The following is a 22,058-nucleotide window of genomic DNA, read 5'->3' as shown; positions in this document are numbered from 1 at the left end:
TTTTTGTATTGTGTTATGTATTATTAATGATCAAACAGACCAAATCGAACTGTATAAACCGGTCCATTATAGTACAAAAACCGAATCGAACCGAATTAGAACGGTTTGACATCGGATTACATTTTTTATAAACCAAAAACCGGAAAACCGAACCGAAATTAGAAAACTTAAAACCGAACCGACCGATGAACACCTCTAATAATTAACCTATTCATATTATTAGTAGTTTTGTTATTTAAAAAAAAGGAAAAAAGTAAAAAAAAAAAAAAAAAAAAAAAAAGGGGTCTCATATTATTAGTATGTTCCAAGTATTTTAAATTTTAACCCAACACGTCCCAGATGAGAAAAGCTCACACACACACACACACAAGCAGCGAACACAGAGTTTCCCCCTTTTTCTTTTCAAAGAATCAATCTTGCTTCACACACAAATATCCATCACCAATAATGTTTTTTACGTGTTTAAGACCTCCTTGAGCTGTACCCCATTTCCTCTTTAGATATTTATCTTTTCAATTAAGCTGCTTGGAATGAACTCATGCTCTTTCTTGGGGCTCTTTCTCTCTAGAAATGGATTCAGAAGTGGTGAGCCACCAGCAAACCTCTTCTAATCCAGGCGGGTCGGGTGTTACTGAACCCAGAAATGGAAAGGGTCGTGGATCCGCGAATCTGAAGCAAGAAAGATCCATTCTTGGCATTCTTGCTGAGAATAGCTGCTGGATATCACCCAAAATGCCCAAGCATGGTGAAGTTGGCATACCTTTTGCTGCTATGGGAAGATCTAATGGTGGGAGAAAAATGCTTTCTTTTTCTTGTTCCGAGACGCCATGCAGCGGGGGGATGAGTGGCAGTGGTTCCAGTAGAAATATAGCACTTTCAATTTGCCAGGATGAAAATCAGAGCCTAAATGGGGGTATATGTATGTTTTTATGAACGTAGACGTGTATTTATTTATGTATGTATACTTATCAATGCATTTTGTTCTGATTTACTCGGTTGTCTGGCTTTTTTTTCCCATGTAGGAGTTTTTCCTCCCACAGGATAGTGATTTTTCTAGAGTCTGATTTGCAGAACATATCTTTTGAGAACTGCTTCTGTTTTCTTTATATATATGTTTCTGGAAAAGAGCTTACTTTCAGTTCTTAATCTTTCAACCACACATGCATACAAATGGGCAAAAAAAGAGCATCCAAGTTTGAGCATCAACTCAACAACGGGGTTGCCCAAAGAATTTATTAAGGCGTTAGTTATCGTATTTTTGACAAGAAATATTTAATCTTTTTGAAAATTGCATAGAAAATTTCGATTAATGTCAATCTACGAACTGGACTTCTTGTTTAAGGAGAAAAACTCAAGTTAACTGGTTTGTTTCTCTTTGCCGCAGGGGGCGGGCCTTTTTCTAGGATAAAAGGGCCATTTACTCCTTCCCAATGGCTGGAGCTGGAACATCAAGCTTTGATCTATAAGCACATTGTGGCAAATGTTCCGGTTCCTTCGAATTTACTAGTGCCACTCAAGAGATCCCTATACACTTTTGGATCACATGGATCTTATGCCTCTACTTATTGTAAGCTTCGTCTCTTTTTGATATCTAGCCCAATCTGGATTACCTGGAGCAGACTTACCGTAGGCCAAGTAAAGCAGTGATAAAAATATACCTTTGCATGTAAATTTAAAACAACCGAAGTCATGCCTATGTGCTTTAACTCTCCCTCTCAACTAAGGGCTGAAATCTTATCACCCCGATAGTAAAATCTAAAATGATATGGATGTGTATGTCTTTGTAGATTTGTGAACCGTCAGAAAGTCTGTTATAGATGAAAAGCTCATTAGTGGTTTCTAGTTGTAAGTTGGTTTCTTCCAATGCTCGAGTAAAAAAGTGAATGATAGAATATGCAAATGTGTGGTATTGTGTGTAAATAGAGAGGTATCTTTTGAAGTTCACCTGTCTCTACTAATGGGAGTAAATTTTAAGTAGACAAAAAAATATTAATTCATGAGGCTACGAAGCCTAGGTTTTGGCATAGATGTTTCTAGTTTAAATATGAAGGACGTTGGTTTCTAATTCTTATACATCAATTCCTGAAGACCCGGAATTTATATTTTTCACAATTTTTGTTATCTATGTATGCTACTTTGCTGGTTTTTCAAAACATGGTACCAATCAGATATATCAACTATCTCTCATTAGTTTTATAATGTTTTTATCTTGAACTGAAAAGTGAAAACAATATGGCTTCAAAAAAAAGAAAAGTGAAAACAATATATCTATTATGATACTTGTTTTGTTGAATGTAAAAGTGCACATTTACAAGGCATCGGATAGATTATTTTCGTTCCATTCAGCGGGATGCGGTCCTTTCCATCTCGGTTTCTCTGGTGGGAACGATCCCGAACCAGGGAGGTGTAGGAGAACCGATGGAAAAAAGTGGCGGTGCTCGAAAGATGCTGTTCCGGATCAGAAATACTGTGAAAGGCACATCAACAGAGGCCGCCACCGTTCAAGAAAGCCTGTGGAAGGCCAGACTGGCCATGCTGTCTCTGGATCCACTACTTCAAAACTGGCACCGATCGCGTCGTCCTCATCAGGATCGGTGATATCCAGATGCAGCAGCCTTGGTGCTGTGCAGCGCCAGTTCAATCACTTGAGGCCCAATAATGGTAATGGTAATTCTTCTGCTGACAATCTTGTTAAGAGGTGTGTTATCTGATGCAGATCTTGGTGTTTTTAAATCTTTTGTGCTCATTGTCTGTTTTGAAAGTTGTCTAACATCAAATTTAATCAACAGATCACAAGAGTTGCAAGACCTGTCCTTGATACCTTGTATAAATGTTCTAAGGTCTAAAGATTTGTCATTTTCTGTGCAAGAGGAAGGTGTACCATTTGAAGAAACCTCCGAGCCGGAGTTTGGATTTGTTACCTCAGATTCCCTCGTTAACCCTTCAGTTAGGATCTCGTTAACTAAATCAAGTGACCCTGAATCATTTTCAGGGTTCCATGAACAAGAACCAAACCAACAGAACTCCATCCACCACCATTTGATCAATGATTGGCAGAAGGATCACTCAAATCGCGACTATGTTTCCTGGCCCGAAGAACTGAATTATGACTGGACCCAGCTTTCAATGTCTATCCCCACAGCTCCGCCAGATTTTTCATCATCCTCCAGTTCTCCAAAACAAGAGAAGTCTATTATGTCATCTCCACAACCACCTTGGGAACAAAACCCAATCCAAATGAGTTCAGGCACGAGTAATGATCTTGGTGAACCAATTCGGAAGCAGTCATCTTGGTTACCTATTTCTTGGGGAAATGGAGGACCTTTAGGTGAGGCCTTGACCAGCACCATTACGAGTATAGAAACCATGAAGAACTTTTCGTTACCAAAAACATTGGACAGAAGGCCTTAAGTGGGATCAGTCCACCTTTTGACAGCAGTTGAGGAAGCAGTGAGCCAAGGTAATAATATTCTTGTGAAGGTTGCCGTGAGGCCTCCATTTATCCCACTGCACTATATATGAATTGTTAGATTTGGATTTTTAAGGGAGTAAGCCATCAGTACCACATATAACTATATGTCACTATTTTTCAATCTATCCAACATATTTTGATATTTGCAATATTATTTGTTATTTCGATCGTCGTCCTATACTTCGAGCCTTGGTTTTTTTTTTTTATAGCTCATATCCAATCATCCATTGATTGGATACTGTCGAAATCTTAGTGAAACAGAGCGGATGCAAGCGAATTGGTATGGCCCCGAAAAAATTCATCTCTTCTGAAAATGAGAAAATGTACTAGTCTACAACTAACCAGCTATCGTCTTCCTTAACATCTCGGTTTACTGCATATGTTTACCTTTTCTGGTGGCGCCATGAGGCAGATCTCACATATATATATTTCATGGAGCGCGTAAACCGAGATAATTTTACTCAGTTTTAAAATAAGTGAAGGGTTAAGTTTTTCAAATTTAAATGTGATTAGTATAAATTTAAATATAAAATTAAAATTAAAATTTTATAATACGTGAAGCGCGTTGAAGAAGGTAAAATTTTTCAAAAATTTAAACGAGATTACTATAAGTTTAAATACAAAAAATTTAAAATTTTATTGTAATTTTAATTATATTAATTCAAATAATAAATAAAATGATAAAAATTACCATATTTTAAGTTGTAAAGAAAGTAACATTTTCCTATAAATCTAAAAAATAATATGATAAAATAAGCTTAGTGTCAATTAATATATCATATTTATAATCATGAACTTTTTTATTTAGTATTAATATTTAAAAAAACATATTCATTCAAAAACAGAAAAATAAAATATTGTGTTATAATAAAAACGGTTGTTTTAATCGAGTTTAAACGCAATAAAACTTAAACGAGATTAATCATCGTTTATTTATAACAGAAATTATATTCAATACTTCTCGAGTTTCGAAAAAACATGCGAAAAAATTATTTGAAAAATCCAAACTTTCCCAAGAATCAGTTAGTCCCTCCAAGAAACTCGGTAAAACCATGACGGAGAATCCACCGCTCGTCAGATCTCTCTGTGGTCACAACGGGATCGTGTCGTGCGATAAGTTCCATCCTCAATTCAACGCGATCGCCTCCAGATCTTTCGACGAGACAATCGGTGTTTGGGATGGTAACTCCGGACAATGCAAGAGGGTGATAGCCACTTACGCAGGTCAAATAACGGGCATCAATTTCATTCCGGATGGATCCATGATCGTTGCATGTAGCCAAGACGGGTTGTGCTGTAACACCCGGTATTTCTAATACGTAAATTCGCATGCATAATTTGGGATTTTATTTATTTAGAATTTTAGATTATGAGTTAAATAATTTTGTGAAATTATTTGTGCATGATTTAAGTTATTTTTAAGCATTTAACCCATAATTAGTGATTTTTCATGATTTATGGATATTTAATTATTTGATCGCATTGACGGGACCGTGGACGGACGAGACGACAACTTTCTACCCAAATTATTTTATGAGTCTTTTAGGAGCCCAAAAATATTATTTTGAGTTTTATTTCCTCAAAATTTTTAGTATTTAATTTTATATAATTTTAGGAGTCCGTTTTTATTCATTATAAGCCAAATTAATGACTTTTTAGTATTTTTAAAATTCCCTTAATTATATATTTTGGGATTTATGATTTAGTATCAGATTTAAATCTTTTAAGTGGAGTTTTTAATTATATATTTTGGTATATTAATTAAGTAAATTATGTGGTATAATTATATTTAAAATTTTTAACCCTAAAACTAGCCAACCCTACGCCCAAACCCTCCAACAGCCGCCTCACTCCCATCTCCATCATCTCCTTTATCGATCAGCAGGCCCTAGGACTCCATAGGTGTAGTTCTTCGAAGCTTCAAGGTTGTTCGTCGTCCCGTCGTCCGGAAAATGTTCTACGCACTTTGTTCTATTAATTCTTCGGTGAAAGGCATGATTCCTTCTCTATTTTTCGTACCATATCAGTTGTTATAGTGTGTGTGTGTATGCATCGATTTTTATTTAAGTTTTTTTTTAGAAATTCAATCGGTATTGATGTATGCATATGGTTCTTGAAATTGTTGATCATGTTCACGTTTTTACTAGCCATGGTTGTTCTAGCTGCTGGTTGAGGGTCCCTAGGTCGAGAGAGGGTGGTCTGGACTCGAGTGGTTCGAGTGGTTCGAGCCAAACGAGCCCAGGTTTGGAGTTGGTGCAGATCGGCCTCCATGGGGTGCGCAGTTAGGGTTCGTGGAAGGGGGCTCGAGCTGGGTTCCTTGGGCTGCATGGGGTCGGGGTCTTGGTCTGGTTAGGACCGCCCAGACGTGGACTACGTCTGGGCGGCGGGGCTCCGGCCAGGGCTGGCCGGAGCAGGGCGGCAGCAGCCCTAGAAGGGCTGCTGCCCGCGTGCGCAGCAGAAGCGAGGGAGGGGTTTCGGGTTAGGGTTAGTTGTTTGGGTCCGGGTCGGGTTCTTGAGTCCGGATCGGGTCCAGTAAGTCATGGGTTCAGTTAGTTGGGTCCGGGTCCGGGTTAAGTTAGTCGGGCTCGGGTATTTTATTTTTAAGATATTATTTAAGTTTAAGTGGTTAATGGGCCTAATTAAATCCCAAAATTTAATTGGGCTCCATTTAATTATTTTGAGTCAAATTTATTTATTTTGGGCTTAATTAATTTAATTAAGTGAGTCTATTAATTTTTATGGGCCTTGGGGGCCCATGGAAATTATTGGGACAGTCTTTGGGCTTTTTGGGCCCATTGGGCCAGATTAATTATTTATTGGGCTTGGAATTATTAATTGGGCTTGGAATAATTAATTGGGCTTACATTTAATTATTTGGGCTAAAAGCTTAAGTTATTGGGCTTAAGTGAATTATTGGGCCAGTTTCAGTGTTAATGGGCCAGATTTAAGTAAATGGGCTTGAGAGTCTTAGGGCCAGCAGTTCAGTACAACCATGAGAAATTTGCATGTGTCCTGATTATATATTTAATTATTTTTATGCATAGAAGTTATTTTTAATATTTATATAATAGTATGAAATTAAATTAAATATATATGAGGGACACACATTTTATATAAGTACATGCATTCATGAAATATTTTATGCCATGATTTAAGTTTGAGCAAAAAAAATATTTTATGTTGGAAGTTGAAGTAGTGTGACAATTTAAGGGGGACTCGTCCCCATATGTGAACTATTGAAGGGCAGTTTACTGCCAATTTAAGAGGTGATTCGTCACCGCCACGTACGTTGGTTTCCACGCTGATCAGTATTTAATGTATGATTTAAGGTTACACTATGGATACAACCATGCGATGTTAGAAAATACTTTGCTCAACAATGTTTATGTATTATTATGATATTCAAGTCTAATTTAAGTTTACGTTATGTTTATGATATTTTAAGCATGCTCATTCATGTATATGTTATGTATTAGTATTTAAGTGTTTTAAATTATTTTAAACCCTTGTTATGTTAGCATGTTGGGCCTCTAGGCTCACTACACTTATATGGTGCAGGTGAGTACATAGAGGATGATGTTGTTCCTACCGGTGGCGAGGGCGTATGAGCGGGCATGCAGTGATCCCCCGTGACCGCCGGCTGAGTCTCTTGGATATTTTAATAATTTTTAAAACTCTGTTTCTTTTATTTATTTATTTGCTTTCCAGTGGTGAATTTTAGTACTACTTCTATTAAATAATTTTATTGCATGCAAACTTTTCAGTGATTTGTTTGACTCAGTTATTTAAGTTAGTATGTTTCAATTATTTAAGATAATTTTTAAGTCTGTTTATTTTGGTGCATATATGTATGGGCATATATGTACATTTATTTTATTTAGTATATTAAAAAAAAATATTTCCGCATTTATTATTATTAGTATTAGACGTTTCAATTGGTATCAGAGCCGCGTTTTTGGTGGGGTCATCACTGCTATGCGAGCTCAGAAATCCACGCTGCGGTCTGTAAGTTTTAATTGCTTTCAGTATGATTTAGTAGTACCCTGTTTAAGACTTAAGCATTTGTGTTACCAGAAAATTTTTAAGTACTTAGTTATGCATTGCGATTTACGTAAGAAATATGTGGTGGTGCAGAATGCCTCCAAGACAAGAGAGCAGGCGTGGAGCACCTCCACCTCCACCTCCGCAGAACCCCCTCACAGCATTGGAGCAGGCCAATGCAACTATGATGGCCGGTATTACTGCTCTGTTGGAGCAGCAAGCAGCACGTCCGAGACTGTCCCACGATGAGGACGTGGCAGAGAGGTTCCAGAAGAAGGGACCTAAGGAGTTCGCAGGTGCTACAGATCCACTCATTGCTGAGGGGTGGATCCGTTCTTTGGAGAGTATCTTTGCTTACATTGGTTTGACTGATGCAGACAAGGTGAGGTGTGCAGTGTACATGCTCAAGGGTGATGCAGACTTATGGTGGGAGAGTGCATCACGGGGAGTGAATCTGACTACGTTGCAATGGGCGGACTTCCGGAGAATGTTTTTCTCCAAGTACTTCACTGAAGACGTGCGCAGTAGCATGATTCGGGATTTCATGAGTCTCCGACAGGGAGACAAGACAGTTGTGGAGTACATCCGACAGTTCGAGAGGGGCTGTCACCTTTTGCCGCTGATTGCTGACAGTGCACCTGATAAGATGAGGCAGTTTATTGAGGGGCTCAGGGCAGAGATCAAGCATGACGTTCGTATGGTGGACGTCCCCACTTATGAGGCCGCAGTCAGTAGAGCCTTGCGTTCAGAGGATGGTAGGAGAGAGATCCAGAGGGAGCAGCAGGGTAAGCGGCAGTTTCAGTCTGGATATCAGCGACCTTATTCGCAGCCTCCTGCGAAGAAGCAGTATACTGGGCCGTCTAAGGGCCCGAACCAGAAGAGGCCCCAGCAGCAGAGGCCACAGCAGACGAGGGGCGGGGCTCCTAATACTGCAGGTTATCCTACTTGCCCGAAGTGTCAGAAGATGCATTCGGGACCTTGTCTTCTGGGAGCAGGAGTTTGTTTCCACTGTAGAGAGCCAGGGCACCAGATAGCTAATTGCCCGAGGAAGAAGAACACCACTGGTAGAGTGTTCGTTATGCAGGCTGAGGAGGCAGACCTAGACACCTCCTTGATCACCGATATATCTTACCCCTAGTATTTTTCGATTTATTCCTTTAGTTAAGAATTGCGATTTTTTGGTTGTGGAATAATTTGCTAATTTGGGATTTCCTATCTGCATGTTAGAATAGGAAGCATGTTTTAATTGTGATTAGAATTAAATTTTTTTTTTTTTGTGACTCAACCTTGGGGGGAAAAGTTTAGTAGTAGTATGAAGTTGTTGGATTCTTCTGCGTGCAGGGAGAATTCTAGTTGGAGGCAACTCCACGTTTGCGTTGCTAGATTCAGGGGCTACGCATTCGTTTATCTCCCTAGAGTTTATCAGACGGATAGGCATCACACCTGAGACAGCCGATAGTGGTTATGATGTCACTATGCCGTCAGGTCAGATTATTTCTACCTCTAGTGTCATTCGAGAGTTGGATTTGGAGCTGCAGGGACACTCCATTCGCGCGGATGTAGTGGTTTTGCCGTTGAGCGGCTTTGATTTGATATTGGGTATGGACTGGTTTACAGTCAATGGAGCTTCGATTGATTTTCGTCGGAGATCAGTGTCAGTGAAACCGCCGGGAGGCGACCCGTTTACTTTTCATGCATCTCAGAGCAGTGATTTTCCTCAGGTGATATCTCTTATTCAGGCGAGGAAGCTGTTGAAACGAGGTTGCCAGGGTTTTCTAGCGAGTATTGTCACGGCCTCAGAACCATCTAGCAGATCATTATCAGAGATAGATGTGGTTCGTGACTTTTCGGACGTCTTTCCGGAGGATGTTGCAGGGATTCCGCCAGTGAGAGAGGTGGAGTTCAGTATCGACTTATTGCCAGACACTGTGCCTATCTCAAAGGCACCATACAGACTTGCTCCTACCGAGATGAAAGAGTTGAAGGAGCAGATTCAGGAGTTGTTAGAGAAAGGCTTTGTTCGTCCTAGCTTTTCTCCATGGGGAGCTCCAGTGTTATTCGTGAAGAAGAAGGATGACAGTATGAGACTGTGCATCGATTATCGAGAGCTCAACAGAGTCACGGTAAAGAATAAGTACCCACTGCCGAGGATAGAGGACTTATTTGATCAGTTACAGGGAGCTTCGGTGTTCTCCAAGATCGATCTACGATCTGGTTATCATCAGTTGCGAGTTAGAGATGCAGATGTGTCCAAGACTGCTTTCCGGACAGGTTATGGGCATTACGAGTTCTTAGTGATGCCATTTGGGTTAACCAATGCTCCAGCGGTTTTCATGGATCTCATGAACCGGGTATTTCAGCCGTATCTTGATCAGTTCATCATAGTCTTCATTGATGATATCTTGATCTACTCTAGGAGCGTTGAGGAGCATAGACAGCATCTACAGACAGCCTTGCAGACTTTGAGGGAGCATCGTTTGTTTGCCAAGTTCAGCAAGTGCGAATTTTGGCTCGAGCAGGTGGCATTTCTTGGCCACATTATTTCTAGAGATGGGATTGCAGTGGATCAGTCGAAGGTTGAGGCAGTGCAGAAATGGGGTATTCCGAAGAATGCTTCGGATATTCGCAGTTTCTTGGGTTTGGCAGGATACTATAGGAAGTTCATCAAGGGTTTTTCCTCTATTGCAGTACCCTTGACTTCCTTAACCAAGAAGAATGCGAAGTTTTTTTGGAGTCCAGACTGTCAGAGGAGCTTCGATCAGCTGAAGGAAGCACTCACTACCGCACCGGTTTTGGCGATGGTAGTACCACACGAGGAGTTAGTGGTGTACACCGACGCGTCTAAGTTAGATTTGGGCGCAGTACTTATGCAGTGTGGTAAGGTTATTGCTTATGCGTCGAGGCAGTTGAAGATTCACGAGCAGAACTACCCGACACATGATTTGGAGTTAGCAGCAATGGTCTTCGCTTTGAAAATCTGGAGGCACTATCTGTATGGCGAGAAGTGCAAGATTTTCACGGATCACAAGAGCCTCAAGTACTTCTTCACTCAGAAGGAGTTGAACATGAGGCAACGGAGATGGTTGGAGTTAGTGAAGGATTATGACTGCGACATTAGCTACCATCCAGGTAAGGCTAATGTAGTGGCCGATGCTTTGAGTCGGAAGTTGATAGTGGTATCGTGTTTGACAGTGCAGTTACCACTGCAGAGCGAGATTCAGAGGTTTGGTTTGGATTTTTACTCGAGTGGTCATGCACCGAGCTTGTCAGTGTTGACGATGCAGCCGATTCTGCGAGATCGGATCAGAGTTGGACAGACTACTGATGAGGAGTTACAGCGTTGGAGGCAGAGAGATGAGGCCAAGGGTGGTCTTCTTTATACAGTTGTGGATGACATTGTTCAGTACCGTGGTAAGATGTGGATACCGAACGTCGATCAGTTGAGAGTTTATATTTTAGCGGAGGCTCACACATCTCCATACTACATTCATCCCGGGAGTACGAAGATGTAAAGAGATTTGCAGCTATTGTATTGGTGGCCCGGGATGAAGAGAGACATCGGGAGAGTGGTGTCAGAGTGTTTGACTTGTCAGCGAGTCAAAGCAGAGCATCAGCGTCCAGCAGGACTTCTTAGACCTCTTCCTATTCCGGAATGGAAATGGGAGAATATTACGATGGACTTTGTAGTTGGATTACCGAGGAGTGCCAGAGGTTGCACAGCTATTTGGGTGATCGTGGATAGACTCACCAAGTCAGCTCATTTCTTGCCGGTGAGGACTACCTACTCCTTGACACAGTATGCAGAGCTTTACATCAAGGAGATTGTTAGATTTCATGGCATACCTGTGTCCATTGTATTCGATAGAGATCCGAGATTCACATCAGCGTTTTGGAAGAGTTTGCACACAGCTTTGGGGACTAGAATACTGTTCAGCACAGCTTTTCATGTATACCTATAACAACAGTTTTCAGGGCTCGATTTTCAGGGCTCGTGGGAGATTAGACTGCCATTAGTGGAGTATATCTATAACAACAGTTTTCAGTCGTCTATAGGTATGGCTCCTTATGCAGCATTGTATGGGAGGAGATGCAGATCTCCTGTGCATTGGGATGAGGTCGGTGAGAGGATTTTACTTGGACCTGAGATTGTGCAGCAGACAGCTGATATTGTGACACAGATTCGGGATCGCATGAGGACTGCTCAGAGTCGTCAGAAAAGTTATGCAGATACCCGACGACGAGATTTGGAGTTCGCAGTAGGTGATCACGTGTTTCTGAGAGTGTCACCTATGAAGGGAGTGGTGCGATTTGGCCGGAGAGGGAAGCTTAATCCGAGGTATATAGGGCCATTCGAGATCTTGGAGAGGGTTGGCACGTTGGCCTACCGTTTAGCTCTACCGCCAAGGCTTGCAGCAGTGCACAACGTTTTCCATGTATCCATGCTTCGGAGATATGTCTCTAACCCATCGCATGTGTTGGATTTTGAGCCTCTCCAGTTGACACCGGAGTTAGCATTTGAGGAGAGGCCTGTACGGATCTTGGCTAGGGAGGAGCGGAGATTGAGGACGCGAATCATACCGATGGTCATAGTCCAGTGACTGAATCACTCGGAGGAGGAAGCTACTTGGGAGACCGAGGCAGACATGAGGACTCGCTACCCGGAGTTGTTCGGGTAAGTACTTTAATTTCGAGGACGAAATCCAATTTAAGGGGGGGAGAATTGTAACACCCGGTATTTCTAATACGTAAATTCGCATGCATAATTTGGGATTTTATTTATTTAGAATTTTAGATTATGGGTTAAATAATTTTGTGAAATTATTTGTGCATGATTTAAGTTATTTTTAAGCATTTAACCCATAATTAGTGATTTTTCATGATTTATGGATATTTAATTATTTGATCGCGTTGACGGGACCGTGGACGGACGAGACGACAACTTTCTACCCAAATTATTTTATGAGTCTTTTAGGAGCCCAAAAATATTATTTTGAGTTTTATTTCCTCAAAATTTTTAGTATTTAATTTTATATAATTTTAGGAGTCCGTTTTTATTCATTATAAGCCAAATTAATGACTTTTTAGTATTTTTAAAATTCCCTTAATTATATATTTCGGGATTTATGATTTAGTATCAGATTTAAATCTTTTAAGTGGAGTTTTTAATTATATATTTTGGTATATTAATTAAGTAAATTATGTGGTGTAATTATATTTAAAATTTTTAACCCTAAAACTAGCCAACCCTACGCCCAAACCCTCCAACAGCCGCCTCACTCCCATCTCCATCATCTCCTTTATCGATCAGCAGGCCCTAGGACTCCATAGGTGTAGTTCTTCGAAGCTTCAAGGTTGTTTGTCGTCCCGTCGTCCGGAAAACGTTCTACGCACTTTGTTCTATTAATTCTTCGGTGAAAGGCATGATTCCTTCTTTATTTTTCGTACCATATCAGTTGTTATAGTGTGTGTGTGTATGCATCGATTTTTATTTAAGTTTTCTTTTAGAAATTCAATCGGTATTGATGTATGCATATGGTTCTTGAAATTGTTGATCATGTTCACGTTTTTACTAGCCATGGTTGTTCTAGCTGCTGGTTGAGGGTCCCTAGGTCGAGAGAGGGTGGTCTGGACTCGAGTGGTTCGAGTGGTTCGAGCCAAACGAGCCCAGGTTTGGAGTTGGTGCAGATCGGCCTCCATGGGGTGCGCAGTTAGGGTTCGTGGAAGGGGGCTCGAGCTGGGTTCCTTGGGCTGCATGGGGTCGGGGTCTTGGTCTGGTTAGGACCGCCCAGACGTGGACTACGTCTGGGCGGCGGGGCTCCGGCCAGGGCTGGCTGGAGTAGGGCGGCAGCAGCCCTAGAAGGGCTGCTGCCCGCGTGCGCAGCAGAAGCGAGGGAGGGGTTTCGGGTTAGGGTTAGTTGTTTGGGTCCGGGTCGGGTTCTTGAGTCCGGGTCGGGTCCAATAAGTCATGGGTTAAGTTAGTTGGGTCCGGGTCCGGTTTAAGTTAGTCGGGCTCGGGTATTTTATTTTTAAGATATTATTTAAGTTTAAGTGGTTAATGGGCCTAATTAAATCCCAAAATTTAATTGGGCTCCATTTAATTATTTTGAGTCAAATTTATTTATTTTGGGCTTAATTAATTTAATTAAGTGAGTCTATTAATTTTTATGGGCCTTGGGGGCCCATGGAAATTATTGGGACAGTCTTTGGGATTTTTGGGCCCATTGGGCCAGATTAATTATTAATTGGGCTTGGAATTATTAATTGGGCTTGAAATAATTAATTGGGCTTACATTTAATTATTTGGGCTAAAAGCTTAAGTTATTGGGTTTAAGTGAATTATTGGGCCAGTTTCAGTGTTAATGAGCCAGATTTAAGTAAATGAGCTTGAGAGTCTTAGGGCCAGCAGTTCAGTACAACCATGAAAAATTTGCATGTGTCCTGATTATATATTTAATTATTTTTATGCATGAAAGTTATTTTTAATATTTATATGATAGTATGAAATTAAATTAAATATATATGAGGGACACACATTTTATATAAGTACATGCATTCATGAAATATTTTATGCCATGATTTAAGTTTGAGCAAAGAAAATATTTTATGTTGGAAGTTGAAGTAGTGTGACAATTTAAGGGGGACTCGTCCCCATATGTGAACTATTGAAGGGCAGTTTACTGCCAATTTAAGAGGTGATTCGTCACCGCCACGTACGCTGGTTTCCACGCTGATCAGTATTTAATGTATGATTTAAGGTTACACTATGGATACAAACATGCGATGTTAGAAAATACTTTGCTCAACAATGTTTATGTATTATTATGATATTCAAGTCTAATTTAAGTTTACGTTATGTTTATGATATTTTAAGCATGCTCATTCATGTATATGTTATGTATTAGTATTTAAGTGTTTTAAATTATTTTAAACCCTTGTTATGTTAGCATGTTGGGCCTCTAGGCTCACTACACTTATATGGTGCAGGTGAGTACATAGAGGATGATGTTGTTCCTACCGGTGGCGAGGGCGTATGAGCGGACATGCAGTGATCCCCCGTGACCGCCGGCTGAGTCTCTTGGATATTTTAATAATTTTTAAAACTCTGTTTCTTTTATTTATTTATTTGCTTTCCAGTGGTGAATTTTGGTACTACTTCTATTAAATAATTTTATTGCATGCAAACTTTTCAGTGATTTGTTTGACTCAGTTATTTAAGTTAGTATGTTGCATTTATTTAAGATAATTTTTAAGTCTGTTTATTTTGGTGCATATATGTATGGGCATATATGTACATTTATTTTATTTAGTATATTAATAAAAAAAAAATTTCCGCATTTATTATTATTAGTATTAGACGTTTCATGTGCGGTATATGGGATACGGCCACGGGGCATAAGATGGTCATCATCAAGCCACCCCGATCCCGGCATTCCACCGGTAGGATCTGTGAACTTTTCTAATGAGTTGAAGTTTGTATGCATGGGAATGATCGACTAAAGTGTGGTGAGTTATTTAATTTCTTTCCGAACAAAACTGATAGCGGCTACTGTATGTATTCTATGGGGCGAACCACATACTAACTTAATTAATCTTATTCAAATCAGCAAGAAATTTTATGTCGTCCATTCTTTAAATTAACAACTTTATATATTTTCAAGATTTATGCAAACATGCACGCCGACTCCTTTCATGTATTTTTGTAATTTTTTCGTGTTATTTATTATTTGGAGCAATGTACGTAGCGTATCTTTAAAATTGAACATTTTGCAGAGGCTTTGGAGTATCAAGTATGGTCGAGGCCACGTCGTACACACAATGTGTGGGACAAAATAGAACGACGGGATTATCGACGTTTTTAGAAGAAAATGGAAGATACATACTCAGCGGATCCAATGAAAATTGTTATACGTTATGGATGTCCTCTCGGGAATAATGCTTCAGAAAATTGAAGCCCATGCGGCACATGTACAATCCGTATCATGCCACCCTTTTGACAATTTGATCGCATCCGCGTGATGACACTCACAGCGTCAAGATTTTGACGTTGGAATATTAATGTTTTGTTTCTCATCTTTTATTTCAAATGAAAACATATATAGCATACTAGTATGAAGCACGTTGTCACGGACTTAGCCCTTCTAAGATCACGTGCGGCCTTTGCTCCTTGACTACGCCCCTCGCGAGTACTAGCAAAGCAGCCTTTGTTGCGCAAGTGTGTGTGTAAGTGTTTGAGCAAGAACACATGAGAGCTTGGAGAATGCTTTGTATTGATTTTCAACTTGGTGGTTTACAAATGAGGGCTTGCACCCTTTTATAGTTGAGTTCCTACAATCTACAGTTTTCTAGATTCTTCCATCTACACAAGTCTAGAGTCTACTTTCTACAAGTTTCTATACATCTCATTTATATACATGTGTGTTCTAGAGAGTTCTACATAAGTCTTTATCATGAATATTGTAGAGACTTCTAGAATCATGCACAACCTCTACCTTGCCTCATGCATTAGAATCTTCCGGAATGCGCAAGAAGGTGCCGGTTGTGACAACGTGCTTTGCACATGAATGTTTATTATTATTATATAACTTGTGAAAATTAATCCAAGTAAGTATAATCTTTGGTTCTTAAAGATTTTGAAAATTAAAATATAAATTAGAAAATAACATGCTAAATGTGTACATGCACCCAAAATATATTTCTTATTTATATTTGTTTTGAACATCATTGCATATTTTTTAATTTTTGTTTCATCTCACGTCTCTATATATACAAATCCTAAATATCTAAATCTTTTTAGTGTATGTCACATAAACACTATAGAGTATTCAAGATTGTCTAACATATTTACATGTGCAGTAGAATGGTCTAAAAATTTCCCAATGTCTTCAAATCTTAGAATTCCACGAAAGCTTCTAGAACATTTTAGGTAATTACACATGAACCGATATTGTTCAAGTCTTACCCATAATGTTATGGATTATTACCCCGAAGAATCTGTCTAGCAATGTAGTGTATCTCAATCTAAATTAATTTTTGATCTATGTAAAAAAAAATTCAATCGATATTATATATATTTAATGAATTATTGCAGACTCTTTGGAGTACGTCGGACAGTATAACGCTACGGGGTTGTTGAATTTTTAAGACCAGACAAAATATATATGCTGAGCGGCGCGGATGTCAATGGCCTCTACATTTCGGAGGTGGTGTCTGGCAGAATGGTGCAAAAACTCAAAAGGGCATGTTGCACCCGTATCATCAGTATCATGCCACCATTTTCGGCATTTTGTCAAGGACTTAGCCCTCTAAGATCACGTGTGGCCTTTGCTCCTTGACTTTGCCCCTCGCGAGTACTAGCAAAGCCGCTTTTGTTGCGCAAGTGTGTGTAAGTGTCTAAGTAAGAACACAAGAGAACTTGGAAAATGCTTTTGTATTGATTTTCAAGTTGGTCATTTACAAATGAGGGCAATCACCCTTTTATAGTAGTGCTTCCTATAATGAATGACTAGAATCACTTTGATCCAAGGGTGGAGTTTAACTCTCCATAAGCTTCTAGAATATCTACAATGATTCATTCAAAAAGATATAAAGATGATCGAAAAAGCGTAACATCAAGAAATCTTCACAAAACAGTTCAAGAAAGCAGTAACAACAAAAAAAGTAACATTCAAGAATACCTAAAGGGATTCAACAGCCTCCTTCACATTTTTGTAGATGGACGCTGTCCCACGAACTATTTCCCAGATAATTTCGAGATTTTTGCGGTCGCGGGGGATTTCGGTGAAAGAACCTCTACTTGACGCCGCAAGAATTATAGCAGTCCATATAGGGAATCTCTTTTTGAGTCTCTGGTGCCACCCCGTCTTTGAACTGGAGATTGAAATTATTCGGGACATAGGCATTTCCACAGAGAAATTCAAGCAATTTTTTGGTGGATTCATCACAGGTTGATGTACACTGTAGATTAATTTTTCCGGCCAAGAAATCTTTGGGATTTTTGAATCCTAACCCGTCAATATACAGCGTTAAGCCAGTCGCCTCTTCGGGATTTCCGTCCGGCGGTGCAGAGGAGCTGCTCGGAGTAGTCATGGCGACGTAAGCGGAGTAGCACAGCGACGGAAAGCGAAGTATTGAAAGCACACAGAAAAACGGCAATGCGAGGAAGAAACTAATGGGAAAAGCAGACTCATAATATATACTAGCGTACGGGGCACACGCGATGTGTGAAACGAATATAATTTAATACAATGGTATTTTTATAATAAAATTGTGTTTGATATCTACTCATATTAAATATACAGATCGTTTTACCACACAATTTTTTTTGTAAACAATGATTGTATTGCTATGAATATCACCATCAATATGAACACTTAAAAAATCGAGAGATGATTGACATCAGGCTAGATGTGTTTATCATTGTTCTTTTATACTAATTGTCTTTGTGTTCGTCTTCGCACTGTGTTTATTTTTTGTCTTTCATTTACCCCTGTAAGAAGAGAATACATTGCAACTATAATAGATTTTTTAATGTGACAATATTTGAAAAATAACTCAACTATCGGTCTTGACTCTGGCACACACGAGCTTGTAGAAAATGTTAAAAGAAATTTAAACTTTTATCAATAGAAGTATTTAGTGCAAATCATAAATTATTAGAATTATTATTAGTTTATAAAAATAAATCATGTATATTTTGTAGAACAATAATTGTATGGATATCAAGGCAATGTGCTGTTATGAATTTCCATTGTCGCAATTAAATTGGCTATCATATGTTTTTGTTTGTAAAATATGAGCATTGTAGTGATGGATAGGACAACCGAAAATGCACTTGCTACCAAATAATAAAATAAATGCATTGAGAATTTGATTGATTCTTATATTTTTAAGAATTTACATTAATGTTGCAAATAATTTAACATTTGAAATGGTACAATCGGTACTTTTGTGTTTTCTCTTTTCTGAAATAATTTACTCCGTGATTGAGGTTCGAGAACCAACATAAAAATGAAACAAAATTTTGAAAGGAGCAATTTAAAACATTAAATGCTTCAAATAAAAATTAATAGTTAGAGGAGAAGGAACATAACAATATAATTTAGAAAATAATATATATTTCTTGAAATGTAAATTTTCTTAATTGATTTTCAATGTAGAGAAGAATTCAATATATATAGATAGCTTCAGGTATGAATCTTAGGTTTGGAATATATATGATCCAATAGAACAAATAAAAAAGAAAGGTAGCAATATAATTATTAATTAAGAAAGAGTAAAGTAGATATGAGGAAGTATAAGGTTAAATAAAATGTATATATTTGAAGCTTAAAATTTGAAAGTAAAGACATAGAATCGTAAGAGATAAAAACAAATCTTGTTAGAATATATAGTATAACAATCTGTAAACTAACAGTAATTTTAATTTAAAGAACTTGAGAAAAAAATTACAGACTACATCCGTGAGTTTAAAATTAAAAAATAACCGAAATAGATTTGTTCCTATCACTTCTGATTCTCACACCTTTTCTTTTCAAATTTTATATTTGAAATGCATATTGAGTGGAAGCCGAAATCAAATAAAAAAGAAATTTAAATTTTGAATAAAGCAAATTAAAATACTAAATGTTTATTTAAATGCTTCAAAAAAAAAATTTGTAACTAAAGAAGAATCGTGATTGAGAAGTATGAAGACATATTTTCAAGGTCTATGAAAGTTAATAAGGATAAAATGAGAACAGTGTAGATGAGCAAATGAAAACTGATTCACTAAACTAAAAAATTTGAAAAAAAAAATATAGATTGCATCCATGAGTTAAAATTTAAATTGATTGCGAAAGAATCGGAATAAATTTGACCCTATCTTTACCGATTCTCGGTCATTAATTCTCGATTTTAAACTTGAAATGCACATTAGATAGCATTTCAAGAAAAATGATTGCATGGAGCCAAAAGTGAACATGAAAAAGATATTAAATTTTTGGGATTTTATTTTAAACACTAAATGCTTCAAATAAAAAATAACCGTTAATGGAAAAAAATGTAGCAATAAATCCAAGATGGGTACAATTTTTTCTTGCGACCCAAATTGAAAGTTTAATGAAATCAGCTAACAAAAAATGTAAAAAGTGTAGATGATCTTATGAAAATTATTTCACAAAAAATGATTGCAATACTAACATGACAGAATATGCACCGGAACAAACTTCATCGGGGAAAGATTTAAACTCTGAGAAGGCAAAAGCTTATTAGAAAATTTTCACATCCAAATGAAATGACATGAATTCTAGGCGTTCCAATAGTTCCGATTTTGAAATTTTGATTGATTGATTCAATGATTTTTCATTTCTCATTCTCGAAATCGAGAGAATGAAATGCAACAAAAAAAATTGGATTTATAAAATAAATAAAAAAAACCCCACTATCCCATAAATCATAGTTGAACACAGAAAAATCGAATTCAGAAATCTCATCCAAAATAGATCCGAAAAAGAAGCACTCACCAATTAAATATTTTCAGAAAAAATGAAACAGGTACCACATAACAATGGATCATTGCAAACATGAGATGGAAAATAATTTAAAAAAACACACAATATACATAACACCGTGGTAATATTGCAAACATGAGATAAATGCACCAAATTCACAATGAAAATAGAACGAAACAATCGAATATTAAGGATTAGCCACCCACGGACATCATAACAAACTCTTGGTACCACATATTGAATGAATCAACCCTTCCAACAAGTCAATCAACCCTTCTAGCAAGTAAAGATGAAAAAAAAACAAACCGCATTAGGTAAAAAACAATCACATTGGGGAGCAATTTAAAATGAATAGTAGAATCACAACTTACCAAATTTGAATGACCGTATACAGTTATCTGATGTGAGTCGGAAACAACACCGTGAGTCACCCAATTTTCAGTTTTTGCCGAACAAAGTAAAAATTTGTAAGTTGCAATTTTCGGCTGACGAAATAAAGTAGACATACAAATTTGTAAATCGAACAGCGTGGACAGTTCCAAACCGAGGGAAAATCAAATTCGTAAATCCAAAAGATAACTGGAGGCGGAGGAAAAATGGAATATTAGAAAATCATAAATCCAAATTAACAGGCATTGAGAAGAAGAAATTACCGTGTCTCTCCAAATTAATTGTAAATTTGGTGGAGAAGCCGTCAGTTGAATCGAAGGCATCGAGAAGAAGAGTGGGAATTGAGAGAGAACGTAAAGAGGTTTGCCTCAGACGTGGAGCGAGGAGTAGTAGATAAAACCACACGTTAAAATGCAAAAGTAATTGTGGGAGAGGGTAAAATCGGAAACAAAAATTGGTGTCCTCCTGAGAGGAGTTTCTAAGACCCTCTCAACTATTATAAAAGAGTAGAGATAACAATTTGGAAATTCGAAACTGATAAAAGATAAACGTAGGAGATTTAAAGAAATCTGGTTAGAATATATTTAATATGAAAATCTGGAAAATAAGAAGAATTTAAATTTAAAGAAATTGAAAAAAAAAGTATACATTGCAATGTTGAGTTGAAAACTAAGTTGATTTAGAAGTAGAGATAATGTAAGACAATTTGTGGATGAAAAAAAGTGATTTAAAAATAGTTCGAATCAATTCAAATAAGACATAAAAAAAATACTTGATAAGACATTAGAATAAAAAAAAATTCTACCATATTCACAGTTAAAAATAGTTCGAATCAATTCAAACACTTGGTTACACATATTAAATTAAATCCAACAAACATACAATAAATAACAAACTAACCAAAACCGTCGGCACAATGAATAAACCTCATTTGAATAATCAAAACAACAATAACATTGAGAGGAAGAAAAGTAGGGTGTATGTACAAACCGTGTTGGTTGATTTGAAGGTCGCAAGAAGAAGAATTGGGAGATTGATTTGGAATTGAGAGAAGAAACTATTGATGAAATTGAAAGATAACATGAGAATGAGAGAACGTGGAGAAGATAGTAAACAATAAACAGTAAATAGTAAATAAGATAGTAAATATAGTAAAAATATAGAATTGCTTAGCAATGCAGGAGAATAAGTATGAAGTTTAAATTTTGAAATTAATGATGAGAATCGCAAGAGATAAAAACAAATTCTGGTCATTAAATATGGGAAAACAATATGCAAAATGATAAATGTATGAAATTTAAGTAATTTTAGCTTATATCCATGGTTTAAAATCTAAACTGATCTCAATCAGTTTAGATTTGTTCCTACTCTTATTATGGCACCAGAGAAACCATTACTCAACAAGAGATTCCCTATATGGATTGCTATAATTCTTGCGGCGTCGTTCTACTTGGCAGGTTCTTTCACCGGAATCCCCCGCGACCGCAAAAATCTCGAAATTATCAGGGAAATAGTTCGTGGGACAGCGTCCATCTGCAAAAATGTGAAGGAGGCTGTTGAATCCCTTTAGGTATTTTTTAATGTTACTTTTTTTGTTGTTAATGCTTTCTTGAACTTTTTTGTGAAGATTTCTTGATGTTACGCTTTTTCAATCATCTTTATATCTT

At 37.7% G+C, this 22,058-nt stretch overlaps 1 protein-coding gene and 1 long non-coding RNA gene across 4 annotated transcripts; one reads left to right on the top strand and one right to left on the bottom strand.

The window, feature by feature from the left end:
- Positions 1-381: 381 nt before the first annotated feature.
- Positions 382-3,725, top strand: LOC140891012 (growth-regulating factor 1-like). Of its 2 annotated transcripts, none has more exons than XM_073299218.1 (4): positions 382-913; positions 1,385-1,567; positions 2,347-2,698; positions 2,790-3,725. In XM_073299218.1, the coding sequence occupies exons 1-4, from the start codon at positions 571-573 to the stop codon at positions 3,409-3,411; spliced, it is 1,500 nt and encodes a 499-aa protein (XP_073155319.1). In that variant the 5' UTR covers positions 382-570; the 3' UTR covers positions 3,412-3,725. The 2 variants fall into 2 exon arrangements, with proteins under 2 accessions (XP_073155319.1, XP_073155318.1); XM_073299217.1 differs by having other exon boundaries at positions 382-919; positions 2,790-3,722.
- A 15,089-nt stretch (positions 3,726-18,814) lies between these two features.
- Positions 18,815-20,838, bottom strand: LOC140892959 (uncharacterized). 2 transcript variants are annotated; one of them, XR_012152951.1, is made up of 3 exons: positions 20,655-20,838; positions 20,373-20,580; positions 18,815-20,277 (listed from the first exon to the last, which is right to left on the bottom strand). It is a non-coding gene; the product is annotated as an uncharacterized lncRNA (long non-coding RNA). The 2 variants fall into 2 exon arrangements; XR_012152950.1 differs by having other exon boundaries at positions 18,815-20,274; positions 20,655-20,836.
- Positions 20,839-22,058: the final 1,220 nt, after the last annotated feature.

Source organism: Henckelia pumila, chromosome 3 (genome assembly GCF_033568475.1).
Source record: "Henckelia pumila isolate YLH828 chromosome 3, ASM3356847v2, whole genome shotgun sequence".
In the NCBI taxonomy this organism is placed as follows: domain Eukaryota; kingdom Viridiplantae; phylum Streptophyta; class Magnoliopsida; order Lamiales; family Gesneriaceae; genus Henckelia; species Henckelia pumila.
This window is presented reverse-complemented; position numbering and strand designations above follow the sequence as displayed.